General features: G+C 51.3%; 1 protein-coding gene across 3 annotated transcripts in view; it reads left to right on the forward strand.

Annotated features, from left to right (window-relative positions):
- MYO1F (myosin IF) overlaps nucleotides 1–21209 on the forward strand; it is a 39796-nt gene that overhangs the window by 17608 nt on the left and 979 nt on the right. Inside the window, exons 12-27 of one of the 3 annotated variants that reach the window (XM_021083885.1) lie at nucleotides 47–133; nucleotides 1857–1943; nucleotides 2421–2588; nucleotides 3938–4023; nucleotides 8004–8085; nucleotides 9710–9816; nucleotides 10601–10699; nucleotides 10798–10942; nucleotides 17054–17168; nucleotides 17263–17432; nucleotides 18198–18343; nucleotides 18714–18860; nucleotides 19041–19189; nucleotides 19686–19769; nucleotides 20358–20553; nucleotides 20630–20799. In XM_021083885.1, coding sequence (XP_020939544.1) covers nucleotides 47–133; nucleotides 1857–1943; nucleotides 2421–2588; nucleotides 3938–4023; nucleotides 8004–8085; nucleotides 9710–9816; nucleotides 10601–10699; nucleotides 10798–10942; nucleotides 17054–17168; nucleotides 17263–17432; nucleotides 18198–18343; nucleotides 18714–18860; nucleotides 19041–19189; nucleotides 19686–19769; nucleotides 20358–20553; nucleotides 20630–20799 — 2038 coding nt within the window. Of the gene's footprint in view, nucleotides 1–46; nucleotides 134–1856; nucleotides 1944–2420; nucleotides 2589–3937; nucleotides 4024–8003; nucleotides 8086–9709; nucleotides 9817–10600; nucleotides 10700–10797; nucleotides 10943–17053; nucleotides 17169–17262; nucleotides 17433–18197; nucleotides 18344–18713; nucleotides 19190–19685; nucleotides 19770–20357; nucleotides 20800–21209 lie in introns of all 3 variants that reach the window. The other 2 variants (XR_002341669.1, XR_002341670.1) reach the window with 2 other exon arrangements.

Genomic DNA, 21209 nt, shown 5'->3' on the forward strand with positions numbered 1-21209 from the left:
AGCATTTCAGCCCACTGAGGACAGCCCTCTGTTCTTCCTTTGGCAGAAAAATGGCTTTGAGCAGTTCTGCATCAACTTCGTCAACGAGAAGCTACAGCAGATCTTTATCGAACTCACCCTCAAGGCTGAACAGGTGGGCAGGGGCAACCAAGTGGCCAAGGTCAGGGGACACAGGGGTGGGGTAGGACCATGAAGGTCACCAAGCAACCAGGGCACACCCCAGCCTCACACTGGCATGGCACGACTCCCTGCTGATCTGTTCAAGTTCTACTGTGAGGTTTCCTTCAAAGAGGTTTTCTGCCTCTAGAGCTTTGACAAGGGCTGGGGAATAGCCTCTTTGTCCACACCTTCAACAATTATTTTTTGAGCACCTGCTGTGCACCAGGCATTATTTGCAGTAGTAAGGAAACAGGATGGACAAAAATCCCTGCTAGTTTTTTTTGGAGTTCCCTGGTGGCTCAGTGGGTTAAGGATCTGGCATTGTCACTGCTATGGCACAGGTTTGATTTCCGGCCCTGGAACTTGCATGCCACAGGATTCAGGGCAAATACCAGGAGATGACTGAGGAAATGAGAAAGGGATTTTTTTTTTTTTTTTTTTTTGGTCTTGTTGCCTTTTCTGGGGCCGCTCCCACGGCATATGGAGGTTCCCAGGCTAGGGATCTAATCAGAGCTGTAGCCGCCGGCCTAAGCCAGAGCCACAGCAATGCCAGATCCGAGCCACGTCTGCAACCTACACCATAGCTCATGGCAACACGGGATCCTTAACCCACTGAGCAAGGCCAGGGATCAAACCCGCAACCTCATAGTTCCTAGTCGAATTCATTAACCACTGAGCCACGACAGGAACTCCGAGAAAGGGATTTTTAAAGAGCCAGGAGTTCCCACTGTGGTGCAGTGGGTTAAAACTCTGACAGCAGGAGCTCCCATTGTGGCTCAGCAATAACAAATCCGACACTTGAGGATACAGGTTCAATCCCTGGCCTTACTCATTGGTTAAGGATCCTGCTTTGTTGTGAGCTGTGGTGTAGGTCACAGACTCAGCTAGGATCCTGCATTCCTGTGGCTGTGGCATTCGACTCCTAGCCTGAGAACTTCCATATGCCTCAGGTGTGGCTCTAAAAAGAAAAAGAAAAAAAAAAAAAAGGAGTGCCCGTTGTGGCACAGCAGAAATGAATCTGACTAGGAACCATGAGGTTACGGGTTCGATCCCTGGCCTCGCTCAGTGGGTTAAGGATCCAGCGTTGCCGTGAGCTGTGGTGTAGGTCGCAGATGTGGCTCGGATCTGGCATGGCTGTGGCTGTGGTGTAGACTGGCGGCAACAGCTCTGATGAGACCCCTAGCCTGGGAACCTCCATATGCCGCAGATACACCCCTAAAAAGACCAAAAGACAAAAAAAAAAAAAAAAAAAAAAAGAATCTGACTGCAGTGCTGCAGGGGTGCTGCAGGGGTGCAGGTTCAATACCCGGCCTGGTGCAGTGGGTTAAGGGTCCTACATTAGGTCACAGCTCTGGCTCAGATTCACCCCCTGGCTCGGGAACTTCCATAGGCCACAGGTGAGGACATTTGAAAAAAAAAAAAGAAAAAAAGCCAGACTAGGATGTGTTCATGAGAAAGCAACACTTCAGCCAATTGGGGGGTCAATTCTAGGACCCCTGGGGGGACTTCCAACCTGCCCTGCATGGGGCAATGGGCTCTGTGACCAGAGACAATCCTAAGTGATGAGATGGGGGAACATTATATGGGAGGCAAACATCTGTCATACCTTCACTCACCCTCATGAAGCTGAAATTCTAGAAACACCGGCACTTTGCCTAGACACCCAGTCCTATCCCTGCCCCCTTGGTCACCCTCAGGAGGAGTATGTACAGGAGGGCATCCGCTGGACCCCCATCCAGTACTTCAACAACAAAATCGTCTGTGACCTCATCGAAAACAAGCTGGTGAGGACTGGGCCAGATTTAGGGGTTCTCACTAGGCCCTGAAGCTGGACCTAGGAGAGCTGGGAGAGCCCCGGGGGGTTCCAGCCCTTATAGGTCCTTCTCATCCAAGCTCCCTCTTGGACAAGATGGAGCCCCATTGACGATACCCATCAGCCACCTTACCCATTCACTCTGCCCACCTGCTCACCTTTTGTTTATTCACTCAACAAACATCCACCCTAGGCAGGCTGCTCAGGGGAGTGGGATCAAAGCTGACAGGTCGCCCAACATCTCAGTCTGGGGAAAGGAGAGAAGCATGGATCCCTTATGGAGTCTCCCACAGCATCCTGCAACAGCGAGCTTTCAGGGCAGGCCCTACACCTCTACCCCCCACTTTCCACCGTTTGTTCTTGTATTTGGAAACCCCAATGGGTGGGATGGGGGCAGGGCCCGGCAGGGGCCAGGCTGAACCCTGCCCTCTCGGCCCTCGCCCCACAGAGTCCCCCTGGCATCATGAGCGTTCTGGACGACGTGTGCGCCACCATGCACGCCACGGGCGGCGGTGCCGACCAGACGCTGCTGCAGAAGCTGCAGGCAGCCGTGGGCACCCATGAGCACTTCAACAGCTGGAGCTCTGGCTTCGTCATCCACCACTACGCTGGCAAGGTGCGCTGTGCCCCCGACCCTGCAGACCCCAGGAGCTCTGGGCTGCAGCCTCCCCACCTCCCAACTGAAGGATTCCGCGAGACCCCCTAGGGCTGGAGAGCCCCACCAACTCCCTTCTCCAGCCCTGCCACGACTGGCCAGGAACACCAACCCCCTCCCACTGACCCCTAGGAACAGGCCTGGACTCTTTTCCACCCCCCAGCCCCCATGATGCTTCAGGCAGGGCTGCAAAATCCTCTAATCAAGCCCTTGGCTCTCTCAACTAACAGGGCAACCCCTCACCCCTTTAATGACACAAACTCCCTCCCATCAGCCTCCAACTGGGCAGCAGACCCTTCCCCAAGCCGCAGTCTGAGCTGAAAGTCCCACTATCCCCCAACCCAGGACACAGTCCCTCTCCTCCTGATCCCAGGCCCTTGCTGGGAGCCATCACCTCCACAATGGATGGGAGCCCCCTACAGAGACCCCTCCCAGGCTTTAGAAATCCACTGGCCTCTGACCCTGACCATGATCCTCCTCCCCAGTTTACGGGACTGCAGACTCTCTCTCTCTCTCTCTCTTATTTTTTTTTTTTGGCCATGCCTGTGGCATGTGGAAGTTCCCAGGTCCAGGGATCAAACCCGAGCCACAGCAACAACCCAAGCCACTGCAGCGACAACACCAGATCCTTAGATTGCTGCACCACAGAGGAGCTCCTGCAGTCTTCCCACTGACTTGGGCATGAGCAGCAAACAGCCCCAAGGGTCCCTACCAATCCCTAAAGTGGGCCAGAGCCCCCATGTTTCCTGAGCCAGGGAGTAGCCCCCATCCACTGGGACTGAGCAAAGCCCCCTACCTCAGATGGCAGACCCAGCCTACAAGCCTGGCTGAAACCTGACCCCCACTGCCACTCACCCCCATTCCCCACCCCACCCCAATCCCCAACCAGTGCTGTAACCCTCCTGACACAGCCTCCAGCTCCCAAATCACCCATAACACAGATACTGACCCTTTGAATCCACATCCAATGGCAGACCCCCTCCCAGGAACCCACCACCCAGATTGCAACCATTCACCCCCCAATTTGGGTGATAACTGCTACCTTCCCCTCCTCTGATCCAGCCTGTAGCCCCCTTCCCCTGTTCTGGACTGTAACCCCCACCTTCCCTCACCTCTGACCCAAACTGCAAACCTAACCCTCCAACCTCAACTTGAAGACCAGACCTCCAGGGCCCCCCAGGCGCAGGCTACCCCTGACCCCCTATTCTGAACTTAGACACAGCCCAGTCCTCTTATCTCAGAGCAGACCCCTTGACCCCTGGCCTCGCCCCTCACTCCCCCCCCATACCCCCCATGCCACCTTCCAATAGGTCTCGTATGATGTCAGCGGCTTCTGTGAAAGGAACCGAGATGTCCTCTTCTCCGACCTCATTGAGCTGATGCAGACCAGTGAGCAGTGAGTGGTCCCAGGCGTGGGGGTCTCCGGGCAACTCTCCATGGGGATGGGGGAGGCCCAGGAACCACCCCGTCTTCCTCAGTGTTCCCAACACACTATGGAATTTGTAGCGGTGGCTGTGTTTCTAGTGACTGGTTCTAATGAAACAGTAGCCTGAGGCGTTCTCATCAGGGCTTGGCGAGTTAAGAACCTGATATAGTGTCTATGAGGATGTAGGTTCAATCCCCACCCTCTAACCACATCCCCTGGTTAAGGATCTGATATTCTGCTGCATGGATATCAGATGCAGCTTGGATCCAGTGTTGCCATGGCTGTGGTATAGGTGGGTGGCTGCAGCTCCCATTCAACCCCTAGCCTGGGAATTTCCATATGCCAATGGTGCAGCCATAAATACAGAAACAAACAAACGGTAGCCTGAGGTCCACAGGGAGAAGTAAGGAGACCTCTAGGAGCAGTTCCTTCCAGCCCTTCCACTGCTCTTTCCCTGCTGCAAACTCAAGCATCCAAGCAGGTGCGGACAGCTTCCCTTTTACACAGTGAAAACCCATCACGCTGTGTATTTTTCTGTATTGATACATATGGATCCATCTCCCTGATCACAGCTGCATACCGGGTTACATCTTGTTATACTTCAAAATTTTAGTCAAGCGCCACTGTGTGGATGGAGGACCAAACAGGTCAGCGAACACAACTGCTCTCATTGAACTGAGAGCCAAGTGGGGAGATTGACATTGAACTAGGCGGGGGGAAAAAAGGCAGGTAGCATCTGGTGAAAGTTCTAAGACAGTGGTTCATAAAGTACTGAAAGTGTAGTTTCTAAACCAACAGCTTGAGGATCCTCTGAGCTAGTTACAAACCCAGAGGCTCTACTTTAGACTGACTGCATCAGAATCTTCATTTTAACGAGGTCCCAGGAACCGCATGTACTTTAGAGTTTGGAAACCATGGATTTAGATATTCCCTATCCACTAGAACTGAAGCCACACACGTTATTTTTAAATGGCCTGATTCAGGTGTAAGTTGCATATCATCAAATGCATCCACTTTAAGAAGCAGTTTTTAGTCAATGTACAGAACTGTCTACTCATGACTACAAGCCAGTTTGGAACATAAGCAGAACCCAAAAAGATCCCTCATTCCAATTTGCAGTCAATCCTCATTCCTACCACCTGTGTAATTTTTTGGGGTTGTTGTTGTATTCCAAAGATTTGACTATTTTGGAGTTCCTGTCGTGGCTCAGCGGAAATGAATCTGACTAGTATCCATGAGGACGCAGGTTCAATCCCTGGCCTCACTCAGTGGGTTAAGGATCCGGCACTGCCGTGAGCTGTGGTGTAGGTCGCAGACACGGCTTGGATCTGGCATTGCTGTTGCTGTTGTGTAGGCCAGCGGCTACAACTTCGATTCAACCCCTAGCCTGGGAGCCTTCATATACCAAGGGTATGGCCCTAAAAAGACAAAAGAAAAAAAGATTTGACTATTTTATTTTGTATAATTAAATTAAATTAGGTTCAGAGTTCCCTGGTGGCTCAGCGGGTAAAGGTTCCAGTGTTGTCACTGCTGTGGCTCTGGTTATGGTGGTGGCTCGGGTTTGATCCCTGGCCCAGAACTTCCACATGCCTCGGGGGCAATTAAAAAACAAACAAACAAACAAAATCTAGGGAGTGCTAGTTGTGGCACAGTGGAAATGAATCTGACTGGGAACCATGAGGTTGTGGGTTCAATCCCTGGCCTCGCTCATGTTGCCATGAGCTGTGGTGTAGGTCACAGACATAACTCAGATCTGGTGTTGCTGTGTCTGTGGCATAGGCTGGCAGCAGTAGCTCTGAGTGGACCTCTAGCCTGGGAACCTCTATGCCACATGTGTGGCCCTAAAAAGCAAAAAAAAAAAAAAAAGTAAAAAGGTGATGGAGTTCCTGCTGTGGTGCAACAGGATCAGTGGCATCACTGCGGCACCAGGACACAGGTTCTATCCCTGGCCCGGCACAGTGAGTTAAAAAGATCAGCCCTTGCCACAGCTTCAGGCTCGGATCCGATCCCTGTCCTGGGAACTTCCATATGCTGCAGGGCAGCCAAAAAAAAAAAAAAAAGTATAAAGATGAACAGGTGAAATTTTTTAAATATTGTCTTTAACTCAAGATACCAAAGTATCCTTCAACATGCACTTAATACTAAAACATTATGAATAAAATACTTGCATTTTCTTTTTCCAAACTGCCTATTCTTTGAAATCCAGTGCATTTTAACACTCACAGCACATTTCAGTTTGGACAGGCCACATTTCAAGGGCCTGAGGAACCACATGTGACCTGCGGCTGCCATATCTGAAAGCACAGAGTTAGAGCTGAGGTTCTCAAAATGGGGTCCATGGGTCAACAGCATCGGCAAGAGCAACTTGTTGGAAATTATTGGATTCCAGCCCAGACCTGTGAATGAGAATCTCCAGGGGTAAGGCCCAGCCACTCGTGTTTCATCAAGCTTTCCCAGTGATTCTGGTGCCCGTCGAAGTCTGAGAACCACTGGGACAAGTGCAGAGGAAAACTAAGTTGGTCTTGGGGTAGACAGAAGGGAGGGCACTCTGTTTTTTCTTTTTGATTTCTTTTAATTGTAATAAAATACACAATATAAAATTTAATTTTTTTTTTTTTTTTTTGCTTTTTATGGCCACACCCACAGCATAGGGAAGGTCCCAGGCTAGAGGTAGAATCAGAGCTACAGCTGCCGGCCTACACCACAGCCACAGCAATGCTGGATCCTTAACCCACTGAGCGAGGCCAGGGATCAAATTCACATCCTCATGGATCCTAATTGGGTTCCTTAACTGCTGAGCAATGAAGGGAGCCCCAAAATTTAATTTCTTCACCATGTTAAAGTATACAGTTCTGTGGCATTACATACATTCACCATGTTGTGTAATAATCACCACTATCTAGTTTCTGAACCTTTTCATCACCCTAAACACATACTCTGCATCTATTAGTCAGTCCACTCATTCTGTGTTACGGTGGTCATGGAAGATCTCATTGAGGAGAAGGAAGAGGGAGCCTTGAATGGACCAATGTTACCAAACCAAATTCTACTCACCCACAGCAGCAAAGCCAATCCCCTGACACTGGGCTGTGGTGGAGGAAAGTACATCATTTATTGCAGGTGCTGAGCAAGTAGAATAGGCAGCTCTTCTCAAAAGACCCAAACACTCTGATGGCTTTCAGGTTCTTTTTTTTTTTGGCCATGCCCACAGCATATGGAAGTTCCCAGGCCACGGATTGAATGCAAGTGGCACCTTCAATCTATGCTGAAGCAGCAAGATCCTTGTCTACATCTCTTTGCACACACACACAAGCCTGTGCATGTAGGATGGTTCCTCCAAGGCAACCTGCCTCTGTTGCCCAATATGATGCTCACTTAGTTCTATTTTACTTGCTTGGTCATGGAGGAAAAAGTAACAGTACAAATAAATCAAAGAACCAAAAGGATGAAACCAATCCTCCAGTTCTCACCTTCACACCCCCCAACATTCAGGGAGAACCATACTGTACAGTATGGGGTGTTTTGTTTTGTTTTGTTTTCTGTTTATTTGCTTATTTCTTTTTATGGCCACACCCAGGGCACACAGAAGTTCCAGGATAGGGGTTGAATCCGAGCTGCAGCTGCAGGCCTACACCACAGCCACAGCAACTCGGATCCAAGCCACATCTGGACCTACTCTGCAACTTGCGGCAACCCAGATCCTTAACCCACTGAGCAAGGCCAGAGATTGAACCAGAGTCCTCATGGATGCTAGTTGGGTTCTTAACCCACTGAGCAAGGCCAGAGATTGAACTGGAGTCCTCATGGATGCTAGTTGGGTTCTTAACCCACTGAGCCACAACAGGAACTCCATGCAGTGTGTTCTCTGGGTCCCAGGAACCTAGGCAGTCCCACCTGTGGGTGGGCGCCCAAGGTCCAGCTGCATCTCCAATCCCACCCCCCTTGCCCAGGGCCTTCCTCCGGATGCTCTTTCCTGAGAAGCTGGATGTAGAAAAGAAAGGCCGCCCCAGCACTGCCGGCTCCAAGATCAAGGTGGGCATCGGGAGGCCCAGGTCTGTTTCTCTCTTTCCAACATTCATCTCTCCCCCATCCCAGGCCTCTGCCACTCTCTCTGACATCCTTTGTCCAGTGGGACTTCATCCAGCTCTGGGGCTAGGAAGCTTGGACCAGCTTCCTTGTTGTCCTCCTAACTCCCTAAATCCAGAAGTGACCCATCATCTTAATGATGGTCATTTTGGTCATTTGTCCCTTTTTTCTTCATTATGGTCAAATATACATAACATTTGCTATTTTGACCATTTTTAAGTGTTCAGCTTAGCAACATTAAATACATTCATATTTGTACAACCATCCCCACCGTCCATCTCCCGAACTTTCTCATCTTCCCAAATTGAAACTCTGTCCCCATGAAACACTGACTCCCCAACCCCCTCTCTCAGTCCCTGGCCCCACTATCTACTGTCTGTGGATCTCTGTGGATCTGACTCCTCTAGGGACCAAAGAGCATGTATCCCTTTGTGACTGGTTTATTTCACTGAGCATAATATCTTCAAGGTTCAAGCATGTGTCAGAATTTCCTTCCTTTTTAAGGCTGAACCATATTCCATTTATGGATGTACTGCTTTTTCTTATCCATTCTTCCGTTGATGGACACTTGGGCTCTTTTCACCTTTTGGCTCTTGTGAATAGTGCTGCTATGAACATGAGTGTCCCATCCTAATAATACATTTTTTTCTTTTTTGGCTGCTCCTTGGTATATGGAGCAGATCCAAGCCATGGCTGTGACCTAAGCTGCAGCTTTGGCAACAATGGATCCTTAACCCATTGTGCTGGGCTGGGGATCAAACCTGCATCCCAGCGTTCCCAAGATGCCACCAATCCGATTGCACCACAGTGGGAACTCCTAATAATATTTTAATAACCACGTATTTGGCACTGATCAGTGCTGGCCGCAAACACAAGACACTTTAAAGACATGCGACTAGTCCCACCGGGCACATGGGAGGCCAAGGCTCAGAGAGGCGCAGTCACTGGCCTGCATCACACAGCAGAGCTGGTGATCCACACCTGGGTTTCTCCTGCCATTCCCCCAGTCCTTCCACCTGGAATGATTTCCTTCCTAGGCTTCCCCGAGGGACTAAACCGAACCCAAGGCTGGCCTTGTACTCTCCTTCCGGCACAGCAGGTCAAGGATCTGGCATTGTCATTGCATTGTCCCAGGTCACTGCCAAGATTCAGGTTCAGCCCCTGGCCTGGGAACTTCCACATGCTGGAACAAAGCAAAACAAACAAGGCTGGCCTCTCAGGCACACACATGCGAGTCTCTGCTTCCAAAGTACATGTGCCTCAAAAGACAGGCAGAAATGTTCTGGGCAATGTGTGCTCCTGTGGGCTCAGTTACTCATCAACAAACACTTGCTGAGCACTTACTATGTGCTAGGGCTTAGTGATGAGTACAGCAGATGTACGAACTCCTGGTTTGAGGTTCAAGGGTTATACGTGGAACAAGGACACCTGAGCCCGTGGTCCATCAGCTGCTCCACCCCACACATCCACCTGGTGTGTCTGTGTCTCTTGGGAGTGTATGCAGGGAGGAAAGGATAGAGGGGCCAGAGGGTCCCATCTGTGCCCCACACCCCAACCTTCTCCTCCTTAGAAACAAGCCAATGACTTGGTGTCCACGCTGATGAAATGCACACCCCACTACATCCGCTGCATCAAACCCAACGAGACCAAGAGGCCCCGTGACTGGGAGGAGAACAGGTGACCCCCCCGCCCCAGCCCAGTCACCCAACTCACTGGCCTTGTCCACACTGCCTGTCTCCCAGACTGACCCTCCCTCTGTCACCCTCCCAAGGTCATGGGAGGCTAACCCAGGCTGACCCTAGGACCAGTGCAAAACCCCTCAGGGCTGCTGGAGTTACACCAACACTGCCTAAGACCTCCAGGGAGGAACCCAGGCTGATTGCAGGATGCCCCAGGGACTAGCACAGTCCTCCTCATGCCCCAGGCCCCAGGCCCCACTCCTAGAAGCCACCTCAGAACTGACCTCTGAACAAAAGCAGACCCCCCCGCCCAGAACCCAGGCCTCCACACAAAAGTGACTCCCAGCTGGACCCCTGGGATCAGCACTGGACCCCTCCCTAGATCTCAGAACTCACCCCTTAAACTGCCCCCAGCACGGGGAGTTCCCGTTGTGGTTCAGAGGGTTATGAACCCAACTAGTATCCATGAGGAATGGGGTTTGATCCCTGGCCCCACTCAGTGGGTTAAGGATCCAGCATTGCCGTGGGCTGTGGTGTAGGTCGCAGATGAGGCTCGGATCCCACCTTGCTGTGGCTGTGGTGTAGGCCTCAACTGCAACTCGGATTCAACCCCTAGCCTGGAAACGTCCGTATGCTACGGGTGTGGCCCTAAAAAGAAGAAGAAGGAAAAAAAAAAAAAAAAAAAAAAAAACGCCTGTCCCCAGCAAGAATCCAGACCATCCCTCCCCGTGCTCAGGACCAGTGAGGCCCCCACCAGGGGACTCAGGCTGCCCTCCCTCCAGGGTCAAGCACCAGGTGGAGTACCTCGGCCTGAAGGAAAACATCAGGGTGCGCCGGGCAGGCTTCGCCTACCGCCGCCAGTTCTCCAAGTTCCTGCAGAGGTGAGCACCCCCCCGCCCCAAAAACCACACGCACCGGTCCCAACGGCCAGCCACAGGACTGGCTGCTCAACCTCCCGCTTCCCACCTTCCACCTTCAGGTATGCCATTCTGACCCCTGAGACGTGGCCGCGGTGGCGTGGGGACGAGCGTCAGGGGGTCCAGCACTTGCTGCGGGCTGTCAACATGGAGCCGGACCAGTACCAGATGGGGAGCACCAAGGTCTTCGTCAAGAACCCCGAGTCGGTAAGTGTGCATGAGAGGGACAGACAGACAGACACCGCCATCTCCTCCCATGGCCCTGCTCTTCCAGCCACTGTGTGATCGTGGGCACGTTTCCTCTCCCTTCCAAGCCTCAGTTTCTCTACTTGGAAAGAGGGGAGAGGAGTTCCCGTTGTGGTTCAGCGGGTTAAGAACCCGACTGGTATCCATGAGGATATGGGTCCGATCCCTGGCCTCTCTCAGTGGGTTAAGGATCCAGCGTGGCTGTGGCTGTGGCCGGCAGGTGCAGCTCCAATTCACCCCCTAGCCCAGGAACTTCCATGTGCCACAGATGTGGCCCTAAAAAGAAAAAAAGAAAGTGGGGAGAGTCATAGCCACCCTGCAGGATCGGGGTGAGGATTAGACAAAACAGGAAGTCTGAAGGACAGGTCAGAGTGGCAGTTTTCTTGTTCCAGGACCTGATCTGTTTGGGCCCCGATATATCAAAAACAAACCTCATTCCTTACATAGGAATAATCCCTCCAGTGCGCTGTCATCACTTTTAAGCCTTTTATACAAAGGCTGGAAGCACCACCACCTTTATGCTGCCTCTACTTCCAGGGGCAAAAGCAAACAAAGCAACAATGACAAATAAGCTGTAGGGATCTAATGTACAGGGCAGGAGTTCCTGCTGTGGCTCAGCGGTAACAAAACTGACTAGGATACATGAGGATGTGGGTTCGATCCCTGGCCTCACTCAGTGGGTTAAGGATCCAGCATTGTGGTGAGCTGTGGTGTAGCTCGCAGAAGCAGCTTAGATTTCTTGTTGCTGTGGCTGTGGTGTAGGCCAGCAGCTGTAGCTCCAATTCGACCCCTAGCCTGGGAAGCTCCATATGCCGCAAGCATGGGCCTACAAAAGCAAGAAAAAAAAAAACAGCAACAATGACAAAAATAACAAAACAAACAAACAAAAACAAGGCAAGCAGTCCCCTAAAGGCATGTCTGGCCACCTGCTTCAATGCAAAGATTAGAAAGCACACAGGAGGAGTTCCCGTCGTGGTGCAGTGGTTAACGAATCCGACTAGGAACCATGAGGTCGCCGGTTCGGTCCCTGCCCTTGCTCAGTGGGTTAACGATCCGGTGTTGCCGTGAGCTGTGGTGTAGGTTGCAGACGCGGCTCAGATCCCGCGTTGCTGTGGCTCTGGTGTAGGCCGGTGGCAATGGCTCCGATTCAACTCCTAGCCTGGGAACCTCCATATGCCGCAGGGGCGGCCCAAGAAATAGCAAAAAGACAAAAAAAGAAAGAAAGCACACAGGAGTTCCCTACTGGCTCCGTTACTGCATTGTTACTATTACTGGCTCTGTTCCTGGCATTGTTACTGCTGTGGCACAGGTTCAGTTCCCTGGCCTGAGAACTTCTGCATGCTCCAGGCATGGAAAGAAGAAAGAAAAGAGAGAATGAGAGGGAGGGAGGGAAGGAAGGAAGGAAGGAGGAGAGGGGAGTTCCCATCGTGGCACAGTGGTTAACGAATCTGACTAGGAACCATGAGGTTTCGGGTTCGATCCCTGGCCTTGCTCTGTGGGTTAAGGATCCGGCATTGCCGGGAGCTGTGGTGTAGGTTGCAGACGCAGCTTGGATCCTGCATTGCTGGTGGCTCTGGTATAGGCCAGCGGCTACAGCTCCGATTGGACCCCTAGCCTGGGAACCTCCATATGCCACGGGAATGGCTCAAGAAATGGCAGACAAAAAGACAAAAAAAAAAAAAGAAAGAAAGAAAGAGAGAGAGAGGAAGTAAGGGAGGAAGAAGAGGGATGGAGGGAGAAAGAATGAAAGAAAGAAAGAAAAGCACCCAGGGATATGCCATCTCAATGAGCTGTGCTGGTTCACCAGACTCCCAAGCAAATCTTAGGTTCCCAGCTGGAACACCGGGGAAAGATGTGCTGGAGACATGGGCCAGGCCCAGTTAGGTAGCCCATCACCTGCATAATCATAGCACCTGCTCTGCAGCACCTCAGGGACTTTATGAAGATAATGGGGAGACTGGCCATGACTCCCTTGATGTTACTTAACTTACAAATAACTGTTCTCTCCCCAAAGCAAAAACATAACATGGTGGGATGGAGGCCCTAGAGATTTCTTAGCCACAAAAATAATCTCTATCTTGGAAGGTCTGGATTCTTCATTTCCCAAATGTGTCTGCATCCACCTCGGAGAAGTTTTCCCTATGGACACACTTTGCTCCAAGAAACAAAAACAGTCTAAAATGGCATTCAAAGTAGATATTGTTAGCAATAGAAACTTAGCACAAACCAAAACTGTCCAAGGTGAAACTGAGTCTGGAGCAGTTTAAGTGGTAACAGAGAGAAAGACAGACAAGGGGAAGGGGAAGAAAAAGAGAGGATAATGGAAAGGAGAGAGAGAAAGAGACTCCATCTTGCAGATTTACTGGCAGATTTGCAATATTTGACTCTGAAAGGAAAAGATAAAAATTGACACTGGAGTTCCCTGGTGGCTTAGTGGGTTAAGGAGCCGGTGTTTTCATTGCTGTGGCTCTGGTTACAGCTGTAGCATGGGTTCCACCCCTGGCCCTAGAATTTCCGCATGCCAAGGGCACAGCCCTCCCCACCAAAGAAAAAAAAAAAAGACACAAATAAAACAGAGAAAATAAAGCTAGCCCTGGCTACAACAATAGAAAGTAAAATCAAAATTTGACAAAAATTATGGTTCCCATTATGGCTCAGTTGTAACAAACCCAGCTGGTATCCATTAGGATTCGAGTTCCATCCCTGGCCTTGATCAGTGGCTGAAGGATCCGTGTTGCTGTGAGCTGTGGTATATGCCTCAGACAGGGCTCGGATCTGATATTGCTGTGGCTGTGGTGTAGGCCAGCAGCTACAGCTCTGATTTGACCTCTAGCCTGGGAACTTCCATATGCCACAGGTGCAGTCCTTAAAAAAAAAAAAAAAAAAAAAAATTGACAAAAATTGCAGTCTGCACATTAAGGATCCAGTGTTGTTACTGCACTGGTGCAGGTTCAATCCCTGCCCTGAACTGTGGGCATGGCCAAAAAAACCCAAAAATACCCTGACTGTTTTACGCATGTGTTGGCTCTCATTTCCCATCATCTCAGGTGTATTAGTTTTCCAGGGTTGCTGGAGCAAAGTTCCACAAACTTACGGTGCTTAACCCAAGAAAAATTTATTTTCTCACGTTTCTGGAGGCTAGAAATCCCAAATCAATTCGTCAGCAGGGCCGTGCTCCCTCTGAAGGTGCCAGGGAAGAAATCCTTTGCCTCTCCCCAGCTTTGGTTGCCAGCCCACCTTGGCATTCCTTGGGGTATAGACGGGTCATCTCCATATCCTTCGTGTATAGTTTCTGGCACCACGTGGCCTTCTCCTGTGTGTGTCTGGGTCTGTGCTTCCCTCTTCTTCTAAGGACACCAGTCAGATGGGATTTAGGGCTCACCCTCCTCCAGTATAACCTCCACATTAACTCGATTACATCTGCAGAGACCCTCTGTCCACATAAGGTTACCTTCACAGGTTCCAGTCAAGTGGACATGAGTTTTGGGAGAATGCTATTCAACCCAGGACACCAGGCCAAGCTCAGGCTTGGGGCATATGTCATTCACCCTGAGCACAATCACCCATGCCCTTCACAGAATGAAGAAGATGCATTTAAAACTCTGGAGACAGGAAGACTCCTTTCTTGATTTGAAAACAGATCCTCTTCACTGGGCAGAAAAAGTAAGGGTGGAGGTCATTTGTCCTGGGTAACTAGTCCGCCCCCGGTTCTGCAGAGCTGGTGTTCCTTTACTCATAGCTGTCATTCCTACAGAATGAAAACCACAGAAACCATGAATGTGCCCTCCAGCTATCCTATATGAGGCATTACTTGAATATGCTTTGCACACAGACCCACAACCCACCGAGTACTGGTCTGAGAAACAAAAGAATATGGAAACACCACTCAGATACCCTGCAACCTGTGAACCTGCCCTGTTGTTTTTCCTTCCTGGTGAAAAGACTCCTCCCCTTCTATGAACTGTTATAAACACGCACAGTTTTAAAAGTTCTCCAAGATATGTCTTTTTTTTTTTTTGCTGCAGTATGCAGCAGCTCAATGCAGGATCTCAGTCCCCAGACCAGGGATTGAACTCCTGGGCCACAGCAGTGAAAGTGCTGAATCCTAACCACTAGACCACCAGGGATCTCCTCAAGATATAGATAGATAGATAGATAGATAGATAGATAGATAGATAGATAGATAGATAGATATATTAGATATATATATTTTTAAAGTGTGTTTGCTCCAAGTACCTACTACGGAATTCTTTTAGCCCTGGCAGCAGGGAAGCCTGAGGTTTCTGGAACACATCAGCCACCCTGGTCAGCAAAGCAGCAGCCAGGCTTTCAGCAATGATGTGCTATTTGTGTATTTGAGAGATCTCTCTATGCTGTGTTTTTTATTCCTTTTTATTTTTCTATTTATTTACTTCCTCTATTTTTCTAAATAAGGCCCAACTTTTTTTGTTTGTTTGTTTTTAGGGCCACACTTTCGGCATATAGAAATTTCCAGACTAGGAGTTGAATCAGAGCTGCATCTGCCAGCCTACCCCACAGCCACAGCCGCACAGGAACCAAGCCATGTCTGTGACCTATACCACAGCTCACAGCAACGCTGGATCCTTAACCCACTGAGCAAGGCCAGGCTGCAAACCCACATCCTCATGGATACTAGTTGGGTTCATTACTGCTGAGCCACAACGGGAACTCCTAAATAAAGCCCAACTTTAGCTTCAGTAATTTTCCCATCTTCGCTGATTGACAATGCTGTGCCTTTAGTGACTAAATTTCCATTTGAATTATGACATCTCCCAGCCATCTGTCCTAGTCCAATTGGTTGTTCCATTCTTTGACTAGTACCCCCTTGTTTTTATTACTGTAATTTGTTAATATTTTCATATCCAGTGGTTTCCTTTCCCTGATATAAAGTTTACTTCCAACTTTATTCCAGAAGACTTACTCTAATCTAGTTTATTCTCTAAGTCCCCTCTGGGTAGAGACTCTTAAAATTCAAAAATGGTGTAGCACAGCAGGTTAAGGATCTTGCCTTGTCACTGCAGGAACTAGGGTGACTGCTGTGGCATAGGTTCTATCCCTGGCCTGGGAACTTCTGCTTTTTGCAAAAGCTTCCTTCTGGAGCTCCTGCTGTGGCTTAGCAGGTTAAGAACCCAATTAGTATCCATGATGATTCGGGTTTGATCCCTGGCCTTGCTCAGTGGGTTAAGGATCCAGCATTGCCACAACCTGCAACATAGATCATAGATCTGGCATTGCTGTCACTGTGGTGTAGGCTGGCAGCTGCAGCTCTGATTCAACCCCTAGCCTGGGAACTTCTGTATGTCACAGGTGTGACCCTAAAGAAAAAAAAATAAAAAGTTTCCTTCCCAGGGCTGCCATGTGTGTCTGTGCAGGTTATATACTGCACAACCACATGGTGTCTGGTCCCATCACAGTCTTTTCCATCAGATTTTCATATCTACAGTACTCGGTTGGTGTTCCAAGATGCACACTGTTTGGGAGTTCCTGTCGTGGCTCAGCGGAAACAAATCCGACTAGGAACCATGAGGTTGCGGGTTTGATCCCTGGCCTCGCTCAGTGGGTTAAGGATCTGGTGTTGCTGTGGCTGTGGTGTAAGCTGGCAGCTGTAGCTCTGATTCGACCCCTAGCCTGGGAGCCTCCATATGCCATGGGTGCAGCTCTAAAAAGCAAAGAAAAAAAATGCACGTTGTTTGGCATTTCTCACATCTCTGAAACTGAAGTGTACCTCACAAGGATGGCATGCTATAGCTTAACCAGCGTGAGAAACCATGATGGTATAGCATTTTTGGCAAGACGACACAGCTAGTAAGTGGCAGAGCTGGGATTTGAATCCAATAAGACAAACCCTACAGTTGTAATTTAACACAGAAGCTTGTGCTCTGTACTGGGAGGGACTCCTGGGTCCAGTCATTTGGAGGCAGACAAAAATTTTTGCCCACAGTGTATGGCAGGTGACTGTTGGCAACACGTGGGTGGGGTAGACTCAGGGGGAACTGGAGTCTGTGTCCCCTGGGGAGACACCAGGACCCATTGCTCCTCCCACTTGCCCAGCTCTTCCTTCTGGAGGAGATGAGAGAGCGAAAATTCGATGGCTTTGCCCGTACCATCCAGAAGGCCTGGCGGCGCCACGTGGCAGTCCGGAAGTACGAGGAGATGCGGGAGGAAGGTAAGAGGCTGCCGGTGGGAGGCTCAGGCTGAGGACAGGATGGGTGTGGCAGAGCCAGGCCATGACCTCTGCCCCCCACCCTGTGTCCCCGCAGCTTCCAACATTCTGCTGAACAAGAAGGAGCGTAGACGGAACAGCATCAATAGGAACTTCGTCGGGGACTACCTGGGGCTGGAGGAGCGGCCAGAGCTGCGTCAGTTCCTGGGCAAGAGGGAGCGTGTGGACTTCGCTGACTCGGTCAACAAATATGACCGTCGCTTCAAGGTAAGGCACTAGCAGGTGGCCACATCCGGGACCCTGGCACCCCCATACCGGAGCTACACCCTCACCTGACCCAGACACACCTGTATATTTTCAACTAATGTACATACAGCTATCCACCAACTATGCCCTTGAGGATTTCCCTGGTAGCCTAGCAGTTTAGGGTCCAGCATTGTCACTGCTGTGGCTGGGGTCACTGCTGTGGCACAGTTCAATCCCTGGCCCAGGAACTTCCACATGCCATGGGTATGGCCAAAAAAGCAAAATACGCCCCTGTCTAGCCCAGAAACACTTGTCTATCAGACACATCTTCACCTGGCCAGACACATCTCCAGAAGTACACACTCACCTTGTTCAGAAGCCCTTACCACATGGTCACTCTTACTTATTTAGGACATACCTATCCATCAAGTATACTTTCACCCAGTCTGGATAGACTTCTCAATTAGACACACTTGTACCTGGCTCAGATATACTCATGTGCAGGCTCACTCTCAGCTGGCCTGGGCACCCATATCCAGATAAGACATGTCACCTGTATCTGCTCACTGCTCAGACACCCCTTTCTAGCCAATATCACCTTACTTAACCTCCTAGTTCTTATATAAAGCAACCAATCATACACCTTTACGTGGAGGGACCCTAACCTGACCTGTCCTTCACCTGACCTGCCAGCACCACCCTTATGCCTGGGGTTGATCCCCTGGGGCCAGGCTGCCCATGCCCAGGGCTCCTGCCACCAGTCTCTCTGGTCCTATATCCTCATAGCCCATCAAGAGGGACTTGATCCTGACGCCCAAGTGCGTGTATGTGATCGGGCGGGAGAAGGTGAAGAAGGGACCTGAGAAGGGCCAGGTGCGTGAGGTTCTGAAGAAGAAGCTGGAGATCCAGGCACTGCGGGGAGTTTCCCTCAGGTCAGGCCCCCACTTGTCCCACAGTCACCCCTGTGAGCCCTTCTTCCTCAGCTACCCTCTCACTCGTTGCCCCATCTGTCACCCTGAACATCTTACCTGCTGCTATATCTGCAAACTTCTCTTGGCCCTACCTGTCACCTTCACCTGTTCCCGCACTCATGATATTTACTTGCCAACAGCACCTGTCCCCTCAGCTGATCCTTCTCTATTACCATCTTCCCCAGCTCCTTGCCACCCCTCCTCTTTCTCCCCACCCGTGTCACCCCTCACTTGCCCCATATGTGACTCTTCCCTCTTGCATCTCATATGTCAGTCCTTCTGCCAGCCTCACCTGTCACTTTCACCTGCCTTTCCTCCCGCCCCTCCCCAGTACGCGGCAGGACGACTTCTTCATCCTCCAAGAAGACGCAGCTGACAGCTTCCTGGAAAGCGTCTTCAAAACCGAGTTTGTCAGCCTCCTGTGCAAGCGCTTTGAGGAGGCGGTGCGGAGGCCCCTGCCCCTCACCTTCAGCGACACGTACGATCCCCACCTCCCGCACCATCCACGGGCTGGGCTTGGCACAGCAACCCCTCACAGACTGGCCGAAAGGCACCCGTGCTCCCCCTCCCACTCCAGCCTGGGTCTGACAAAGATGGGATGACGAGGTGACCCTGCCTAGGGGGTAGGGACCCCCACAGCTTCCTCCTCTCCTCACAGACTACAGTTCCGAGTGAAGAAGGAGGGCTGGGGCGGAGGTGGCACCCGCAGCGTCACTTTTTCCCGCGGTTCCGGCGACGTGGCGTTGCTCAAAGCTAGCGGCCGGGCCCTCACGGTCAGCGTGGGTGATGGACTGCCCAAAAGCTCCAGTGAGTCTGCGCAGCACCAAGGCCCTGTTCGGAAGGGACTGTCGGGCACCGCGGAGGGCGGGGCCATCAACAGGGACCAATCAAGGCCCTGGGGCGGAGCCTCTTCGATGAAGGCCGATGAGGGGAAGGTCTAGAGAGACCTAAGGAGAGGATGAGGCCATGAAAAGGGCAGGGCTAGCCGAGGTGACCAATGGGTGAGCAAGAAACATGGAGGGGTGGGCATAGCCATGGAGTCAACCCTTGAATCAGCTAATGATGGGGAGAGCCTTGGAGTGGGCAGGCCCAGGAGTCAGTGAAAGGTGGGTCCAGGAAGGGCGGGGCCAATTTTGGGGCAGAACCAGTGTTCAAGAAACTAAGGGCTCTCTCCAGGTGGGAGTTCCAGCGAGCGGGGCGGGGCAAGGGCGGAGCCACAGAGTGGACTGGACTTATGGGCGGGGCCAATAACCTAATATGGTCAACACTCAAATCCGTATATTCTTTCCCCTTTCCCTTTCAGAGCCTACACGGAAGGGAATGGCCCAGGGAAAACCTCGAAGGTTTGCCCAGGCCCCTACTCGAGCAGCTCCCGGGCCACCCAGAGGTGAAGAGACACCTCCCACTAAGTGTCTTCTTTGGCTCTTATGGGCTCCAAGGCCTAAGCCAGACCTGCTGTCAATGGGATCTAACAAGCAGAGTTGACCATTCTCCTCTTTTCTGTTCAGAACTCTCATAGCTCCTTATCTCCCACAGAATAATTCAGGCTAAGCTTAGTTTGATATTCAAAGCCCTTCAGAATCTAACCTCAGCTGACCTCTTCTCTCCTCCCATCTTACACTCCTGTCATGCAAGCTACAGCTTATTTTGCCAACTTACTAAATTTGTTCTTTCCTCCAGGCCTTTGCTTGGGTTGTTTCCTCTGCCTGTCTCCCAAATTCCTACTCCACTTGAACTCTTATTCATCCTCCAACAAAAGCCCTCCTACATAAAAGAGTGGAGGAAAAATCTTAACCCCTGCAGAGCCTACCTCTAGGCCCTCCTAGCCTCAGGGTCTCTCCCTCCAGGCCAGTTCTTACCATACTGGGTTGAGAGTAGCTGCTTCTTCCTTTAGACAGGGAACTTGGAGCTAAGTCCTCCTCAAATCCTCCTAGCATCACTCTGACGAATGCCTCCATCCTTGCTCTCACTCCAGGCCTGGATCGCAATGGCGTGCCTCCTTCTGCCAGAGGTAGCCACCTGCCCCTGGAGATCACATCCGCAGGGGGCTCCCAAAGACCACCACGGGGCCCTCCGTCTTCAGCCTTGGGGGCCAGCAGACGCCCACGGGCACGGCCCCCCTCGGAGCACAACACAGAATTCCTCAATGTGCCTGACCAGGGCGTGGCTGGGTAGGTGGTGTAGGAGGGCAGCCGCAGGAGATGGGGGAGTGTCTGGGGCTGTGACGAGTGCCCCCTGTGCCCACAGCATGCAGAGGAAACGCAGCGTGGGGCAGCGACCTGTGCCTGGTGTGGGCCGACCCAAGCCCCAGCCACGGGCACACGGCCCGAGATGTCGAGCACTGTACCAGTATGTGGGCCAAGATGTGGACGAGCTGAGCTTCAACGTGAACGAGGTCATCGAGATCCTCTTGGAAGGTGTGTGTGTGCAGGGCGAAAGGGGAGGGGATGGAGCCCTGACATGGCCAGGCAGCCCCCCATGACCACACACCCTTCCTGAGGAGAACAGAGGTGACCAGCTGGCTCCCAGCCCCTGCCAGAGATACCTGCTTCTGAGCTAGTGGCTGCATAGGCTAGAGGATCTCGGGTCAAAGCCACCTTGGGAGGAGTTCCCATCATGGTGCAGGGGAAGTGAATCTGACTAGGAACCATGAGGTTGCGGGTTCGATCCCTTGCCACGCTCAGTGGGTTAAGGATCCAGCATTACCATGAGCTGTGGTGAAGGTTGCAGACCTGGCTTAGATCTGGCATTGCTGTGGCTGTGGTTTAGGCTGGCAGCTGTAGCTCCAATTAGACCCCTAGCCTGGGAAACTCCATATGCTGTGGGT

This window comes from Sus scrofa, chromosome 2, assembly GCF_000003025.6.
Source record: "Sus scrofa isolate TJ Tabasco breed Duroc chromosome 2, Sscrofa11.1, whole genome shotgun sequence".
Classification (NCBI taxonomy): domain Eukaryota; kingdom Metazoa; phylum Chordata; class Mammalia; order Artiodactyla; family Suidae; genus Sus; species Sus scrofa.